Here is a 7,797-nt window from a genome sequence, read left to right as displayed (position 1 = left end):
TGAATGTTCAAATTTCCACCAACTCTCATGGAACGGACGAGTGCGCCATACTGGTCGAGGGGCAAACGTGCGATAAAAAAACGCTAATCATTTGGTCAGTGAATTGAACGCCTCCTCTTGCGAGTTTGGAGCAGAAGTCCGGGACCTTCCAGATATACTGGCTAATGCTCATCTCGGGCGGCTTCTCGAAGCGCCCCAGCTGCTTGATGAGCATTACTCTGTGCATGAGTGTCTGCCTCCTGTGGATACGTGAGAGTATTCAACATGCCACTCGCTCTACTGAAATTCTTCACAACATTAAAGATATCCTCACTCACATGTTTGATTATGTATGCACGAGCCTTCTGATTTGCCTTGGTCTCGGCAGCGGTTAGAACTTAGCACCTTCTCCGAAACCGGAGTTGACAGCCTTCCACACATCCAACTCAGTGAGGTCGGCTTCCACCTTTAGCGTCCATGTGTCGTAATTGTCTTGATTCAAGATGTTAAACACGCCTCCCAGTACTTGAAGAAGTTCTTCGTTGGCTTCGGACATGGTAGCAGAAAAAGAGCACGTTTCTAACATGGTTAACTTGCACTTATAGATTCTCAAGTTTCAGCGACCTGGGCCCATAACCCTGTAGATTTCAGGTATGGGGCGTGTCCAGGATTAAAGTAGAGAGGTAGATTAACTTCAACGACTGTTATTGTACGACTGACAACGACAGGGTTTCCACTGAAAACTGACGATACAACCATGCTCTAGCAGACACGTAAACTTTCAAGAAGAACAAGATGTGACAAAGTGGCGCCAACTGACAAGTGACCAACTACGACGTATGCCTGCAGAAGTGGCGTATCTGTGAAGAGGCGCGCAACACTGGCGGATCTGCACCAGCCCGTCCAACCCTGGCGGATCTGCGCCGGCCCGGCCAACACTGGCGTGTCTGCTTTCCGGTTGATCTGCTCGCAGTCAACTTTGGAGGCGTATTGCTCATTGTAGGTATATCGTATAGTGTTGAGTGATATCAAAACTCAATCACGAGGATATGAACATTGCAATGAGACATCAGTCAATACTGTACGACATACCTACGGTGAGCAATAGGCCTCCGAAGTTGACTGAGAAGATCAGCCGAAATGCAGATACGCCTGTGATGACCGTCCCCTCCCAGATTCGCCAGTATTGCGCGCCTCTTCACAGATACGCCACTTATGCAGGCACACGTCGTGTAGAATAATGATATATAAATCCTACAACATTCAACACAACTCACCATCTATCAGGTATTCCTGCTCGAGGAGGTCAGGTGGTCGAAGATGTCCATGGCAAGCCAGTATATACTATTCTGGGGAGTCACTAGGCCGAATAAAAACTCTACAAAAGTTTTACCTGTGTTTGAGTATTAGTCAGACTCCTATGAAACAAACACTATAGAGTTTATGTTTGGTCGCTTTCTGACAAAATGTGGTCCTCTTCCTGGTTCAAAGACTTCATATCCTAAAGATGATTGTGTTGGATAAAAGTTGGGCCATAGTTCATGCTGCCATCCACAAGTTCTCTCCAGGACTCACCATAAGCACTTACCTTTTCAAGTCATGTGAAGAAAATGCACCATTTCCCCACACAATTACACCTGTGTGGTGCTTATGAGGCACACCTCGTAGCAACATGGGTCGGAAGAACAGCTCAAGTAAAGAAGTGAATCTATTGCCCAGGAGGTCTTTCAGGGCCATCATGATGTCCAGGGACTTGTTAGAGGTTGCTTTAAGAATTGTTCGTAGTATGGTGTCTGTCTTTAACAAACTTGAAGAATGCCCAGAGGATATGTAAAAGCTGCGTGACAATCTGTTTAAAAATTTGGACCCAAATCAGGAACTTTTGAATATCGAGACACCAGCCAATGTCCTTTCGAAGCCAGAAGATTCTAAAGGAGGTATAGAAAGAATGACAGTGATTCTTTACAGTTCCTCTGTGTATTACAACAAATTCCGGGAAGTGGTTAATGAATCAGAAGTTATAGAACTTTCTGAAGAGGACACAAAGAATCCTTTTTTCATTAAAGGTTTTATAAACTACCTGCTCAAGAACCACTTGCCGTACTAACCCACTATTTTCACAAACTCTGGTGGTAGATTATGCCAACCCCGAGTGTAAATTGGTAACACATACGGCTATTGAAGGTTGGTTTGGAGTAAACAACTAATTTGTTCTAAATGATCGCCTCAGATTAAAGCGCGCTGAGAGTGCAAAACCGAAGTTTGGCTCAGCGACCTAGAGACTTAAGATATGACACTGAGTTCAGGAAATGTAAGACCATAGGAACAAAAACTAATGCTGCTTCAATAACTAGGAAGAAGAGCCGGAAGGCGTTTTTAGGGACCCTCACTGAGTTGGGCACCTCCCCCCGCCAGCGGCCCCGGGTGGCCTCTGATTGGTCGGGGCGCTGGCGGCCGCAGAGCTGTGTCGGAATCGGGATCGGGCGGCAAATACAGATCGCATGCAACGCAACTAAACGCACAGATCTTGCTTTCACTAACATTTTTCGTAGATATTTTAATAAAGTTTGGTTCTGAGCCACTGATTTTTCGTAGATATTTTAATAAAGTTTGGTTCTGAGCCACTGAAGGTCTAGAGATGGAATTTGGGGGTATAGTTTTGAAAGCAGAGTATGGCTTATTATTAACTCATTAATATCAGAACGCCATGAGCTTTAGTTACAAGAGGTCCAAAGTATGCAGTTCTATTTTTAACGCACGCCCCACTTTCGAAGTTAATGCATTGGATTTCCTCAGAACAGTTCGTGATAAAAGGCTGGTTGATAGCTTGTTTCATTCAGTTCTTCGAGGACTACAGATTGACACATGGCTTTTACTGAATTTAACAAAATAAAAATTATGTTCGCTAAAAAGTTTTTTAAAGATTTTGTTTGGGAGAGATATTCCATAAAATTAGGAAGTACACACTTGGGACCTTATTTGAGACACCAAAAAAGAGAAGTTGTCTTTCAAAAGTGTTGCCACGCATGTTGACAAATTTGTTTCCATAGTAGTTAGTGATATCTATCCAGTCTGCCGTTAACCTTGATGTCAACTTACAGCATGTCAACTTACAGCCATTCGCCAAATGGCAGAGTGGTAAAGACAATAAAATAAACTACAAATTCTCAAATGGTGTTCTTTAATTGTTCTAAAATTCACAGAGAGAGTCTTTGATTCTTGAACTTTTTCTGAGACTTGACATCAAAATCTTCATCAGAGTTATGAGGATCTGATCTATTTCCTTGAGACTGCAAAGAAATAATATTCTTTTAAAAAAGGAAGTGGTGGTTCAAGAAAATGTTACGTACATAATAATGCACAACTCACCATATCATGTTTTCTTTTGACAATTGTAACTTTCTTTGTATTTTCAGTGGAGGTGGGATTTTTTTCCCCCTTAACTGCTGAACTGAGAACAGTTACTTGCCTGTTAATAAAAATTTTGCACCAGTTTAAAAAAAAACATTTAGTTTACAACAAAGGGTTATTTGACAAGATATGCTCACCTTTTATTGAACTTATCCTGTAGTTCTTTGTTAATTCTCAATTGGTTTTCATATTTTTCTTTCCACTTTTTTATCTTTACCTGCAACTCTTCGTTGATTGCCATCTGCTCTTTATGTTTGTTTTTCCACTCTATTTTAATGGCTGCCTCGCTTTCATATTTTTTCCCCCACTGTTCATTGTTTTTAATTTCTTTATCGCAGCTTTCCTTCAACTCGTTAATAATTGCAGTTTGATTCTCACATCTTTCTTTCAAAATTTCAATTTCTCTTGACTTATTTTCTAGTGCTTCAAAATTATTTTCTTGCTAAAAATTAATTTAGAAAGTTAAATTTCTACCTGGCTAAAAGAAAAAGACACAATTGACAGTTGTACTCACCTGTTTTAGTAGAGTATAAGAGGTCTCTACAGTGCCAATAATAGGTTTCAAAATATTGTGGTTCTGTTCAGTGAGCTCAGCACAGCGTTTCATTTGTTTTTGACACTCTGCTTGCGCTTTGCAGCAGGAAGGACAAATCCAATTCATGTTAGACCAATCTCCTGATGGGGAAAGCAAACATAAGCAGCGTCCATAAGACAAAGAGAAAATACAACTGAGTGCTCACTAAGACACTAAGTCTCTTACCCTCTTTGACACCGACACATCTACCATGATACCACATGGGACAATGATCACAATTAATCATGAACCTGTGCCGCAACAAAAGGAGCAATGAGTTAGTTTATTCATCAAACGATCATACCATGGTAAACATGCGTAACATGTAGTAAAAGAAAGCTAAACACTAAATAGGTGAATAGAAGTACTTCGGAAATAGTAAAGTAGGTGGAGATAAAAAAACAAAACGGAGATAGCCCTTAAATCAAACTAAGTTGCATTCCCTTCGCATCTACATATGGGATTCCCCTAGTTTTTACCTAATCTCACCACTTCAACACCCACCCGAGCCCAAAGAGGTGGGTGACAAGGGCGAAGCTTTCGGACGGCGACAGACAGATCTAACATTGCACAACTACAGGAAATGGGAGCAGATAAGCCGTGGGTCCAAAAGAAACTTAATGAAAGAACTTAACCTAACCAAACACGCGGAGGCTCACGTCACACCCACTAGTTGCTCGGCGCAAGAGCAGAAATAAGCAAGCTTATCTTATTTATAAATGGATTGCAGTCCTATGACAACAAAAAATTGTTACATTCTCCATATTCCCCCTGGCCGTCTCTCTAAGAAATTGGCAAGATACATTACATGAATTTTAGGGAAAACTTGTTATTCCATCATCTCACTTACTCCTTTCCATCCCAAGGTTTTTGACACAAACAGTACAATTTTTTCTCTCTCATGTTGAAAGTTTCCAGCGACTTTCAGAGTTAGAGTAACAGTCAGAGAGTTTTAGACATCAACTTAAAGCAAAGCTAAGGTTAGAACTTAGAATTGAGCAGAGCACACTAACACTGGCACACAACCCACATCCACTCACACACACACACACACTAGAATATCAAGTGATGATGTCAATTGACAAACAGGGCTGAAACCAACAGCAAAAATCATACAAGCTTACATTTGCCTTACCAAAAATTTTAGGAAAGAAAAAAAAGCAGACAATAATAATAAACTACATTCCTCAGGTAAATAGTAATTACCATATATTACTGATAAAAGATACATGATAACAAATTTTTTAGAGGGATTATATTGGCGTTAGTGAAAGACAGCGGAAGTCTAGAATTTTGGAGGGTAAATGCATTCAAGGGCCTTTGTAACGTGACAAGTGTACAAATGAATTGAAGAGAAAATGGATATTTCAGAGGAAATTGGGGGATACGCAACTAAACGAGTAGACAAAAAAGATAAAGAAAATGAAGCTGTGTATAGAGTGGCCGTGGAAAAAAAAGAAGACATTGATTTGTGGCTACGAGACTACAGTAAGAGAACCTTCACAGAATGGGTTGTGAAGCAAACTTTTCCAAGAGCAGACAGGTATTTGCAAAGCACTGCAATTATCATTAAAGTAGGTAATTGAGTTCAATTTGCAAAACTCTTTTTGAATAATTTTTTTCTACATCTTAATAGGGTAGCATATCACAAACAGTACTTGTGTGCGTTTAGCAAGAAAAACAAAATACGGCTTGAGGGGGAAAGTTATCGTAACTACAACTGTACTGCCAAATTAGACATCAAGATAAAGAAGCTAACTAAAGACACAAAGAAAAAGGACCCCTATCTGAGAGGACAGACTCCTTTTTGTGGTGTTGTCACTGTGACTGATATCCATAATCATCATAAAAATGTGTCATCTATTACCCAGTTCTTTAGACCTGAAGAAAAACTGAGAGCTCAGTTTGAAACGTACTTTCAAGAAGGAACATCCCCAGCAGCAGCCCTTAGTCTTCATGAGTCTAAGTTGTTGGGACAACCAAATGGACTGCGACTTTTGGCAGATTCACATTACATGCCACAATCTACATCGGTCTATTGGTGGCACAGAGTTTTTCTCTTGCTCAATTATGGACCAATCAATAGCCCCCTGGAAACATTGCAACAAAAAATTGAAATGTATAAAGAAAAAGGTAAAATATAAAATCACTTAAGTTTTAAAGCCTAATTACTTTAAAAAATCTTAAAAAAGATTCATTACCTTTTCAACAGGAACAACAGTGAAAGTTCTTGCTGATAGTCCATGGGCAGTAGTTGTGGCAACACCAGTCATGAAGCGTGCCCAGTCTCTAGCTTGCTCAAGTCGCATTATTTTTGTTGACACATCTGCCTCTTGTGACTCAATGAGCACCAATGTCACACTCATGTTAACTGCAACGAAAGCAGGTGCTATACCAATTGGAATTCTATTACATGAGGCACAAACTACAGAAAGCTATGAGAGGGCATTTAGTCTGTTCAAAGAAACTTTTCCAAATGCCTTTGGAGGCAAAGAAGTAAGTGTGTAGAGAAATAGAAAAATTATACCATAGGAGCATTTTATCACTTTCTTTCTCTTTAAATGTTTTTAAAATATGTAAATAAATGTAATTCTTATTATTTTTCCATTTCAGTATCCACAAGTTTTTATGACAGACAACTCTGTCCCAGAGAAAAGTGCAATTCATGCCAACTGGCCCCAATCAATACAACTGCTCTGTGCTTTCCACGTTGGTCATGCTGAATGGCTATGGCTGCAAACAAAATATGATCAGAAAAGTAGACAGCCACTGATGCAAGGATTTCGGAAGGTAAATAAATATTAAATAAGAGATGTGATTAGTGATCGTGCATTCAAAATTAAACCATTGTTTGTTTGTACTCTACAACAGATTCACTACAGCAAATCTTGCGAGGAGCTGGAGGCAGGAATTGAAGATTTGAAAAGTATGAGTTTGGACTACTATGAAGACAGAGTGTCTGGCTTGCTTGAATCAAAGGAACAGTGGGTATATCTCTTTCGAAACCATTTACAAATTGGAGGACATCATACCAACAACTATGCAGAAGCCTCAGTTCGAATTTTAAAAGATGTGATCTTGCAACGTACTAAGGCATTCAATGCAGTCGCTCTTTTTGATTATATCTCTGAGACTTGGGACACTTACCTCACAACCAAACTATGCAGATTTGCCTATAAGAGGAATAGGAAGCCAATTCTTCTCTACAATGACTTGGTGCAACGAATGCCTGCAGAGCTTGCAGATAAAATTATTGTAATTGATGAAGACACATATCATGTGCCAAGTTCTGTCACTGGAGAGGCCACATACGAAGTAGTTGCTAGTGCTGGATCATGCATGTGCAAAGCTGGTGCAGCTGGGGCTTTCTGTAAGCATCAAGCATTAGTTCATGAAAAGTTCAACTGTATGTTTCCCAACCAGCCCCTAATCACATCTGCTGACCGTTACCTTATGGGATTGTTGGCTATGGGAAGTGAGTGTCCGGAAAAGGAGTTTTTCCTCGACCCTAAAGAGCCACTGGAAAATCTTGAGAGAGACCTGCAACTCATCAATCAACAGGAAGAGTTAATCCAACTACAGATGGGAAGTGATGAAGTACTCCCATCAAATGAGGCTCCAACTGCTCCACTACAAAACCATGGAAGTGGCGATGAAAATGATGATGGAGATGGCGAGGAAGTTTTTAAAACCTTTGTTGAGAATTGGGAAAGAGTGTTCACACTTGGAACGGAGACAAACAAAAAAGGTTTCCTAAAATTTATGAAAAGAGCAAATAATGCACTGTCAAAAGTGAAGAACAGCAACAAGGCATTTGAAGGCATGATGAGGAC

The 7,797-nt window shown here is 40.1% G+C and overlaps 1 protein-coding gene across 1 annotated transcript; it reads right to left on the bottom strand.

Moving 5' to 3' along the window:
- Positions 1 to 2,918: 2,918 nt before the first annotated feature.
- Positions 2,919 to 6,019, bottom strand: LOC127750106 (uncharacterized). Its single transcript, XM_052270665.1, has 6 exons — positions 5,881 to 6,019; positions 4,151 to 4,215; positions 3,905 to 4,065; positions 3,528 to 3,832; positions 3,349 to 3,448; positions 2,919 to 3,269 (listed from the first exon to the last, which is right to left on the bottom strand). Exons 2-6 carry the CDS (start codon positions 4,209 to 4,211, stop codon positions 3,177 to 3,179), a joined length of 720 nt encoding a protein of 239 aa, XP_052126625.1. The 5' UTR covers positions 4,212 to 4,215; positions 5,881 to 6,019; the 3' UTR covers positions 2,919 to 3,176.
- Positions 6,020 to 7,797: the final 1,778 nt, after the last annotated feature.

Source organism: Frankliniella occidentalis, unplaced genomic scaffold (genome assembly GCF_000697945.3).
Source record: "Frankliniella occidentalis isolate FOCC.00 unplaced genomic scaffold, Focc_3.1 Scaffold133, whole genome shotgun sequence".
NCBI classification, from domain to species: domain Eukaryota; kingdom Metazoa; phylum Arthropoda; class Insecta; order Thysanoptera; family Thripidae; genus Frankliniella; species Frankliniella occidentalis.
Note: the sequence above shows the minus strand (reverse complement) of the source record. Positions and strands in the feature narration are given on the sequence as shown.

What these genes read in the sequence shown, in the direction of transcription:
- LOC127750106 (XM_052270665.1), bottom strand. Translation starts at nt 4,211, where the DNA reads ATGATTAATTGTGATCATTGTCCCATGTGGTATCATGGTAGATGTGTC. An exon ending in ATGTGTCGGTGTCAAAGAGG is followed by an intron (nt 4,066 to 4,150) that starts GTAAGAGACTTA and finishes TTTCCCCATCAG; the next exon opens with GAGATTGGTCTAACATGAAT. An exon ending in TCAAAAGAAAACATGATATG is followed by an intron (nt 3,270 to 3,348) that starts GTGAGTTGTGCA and finishes ATTTCTTTGCAG; the next exon opens with TCTCAAGGAAATAGATCAGA.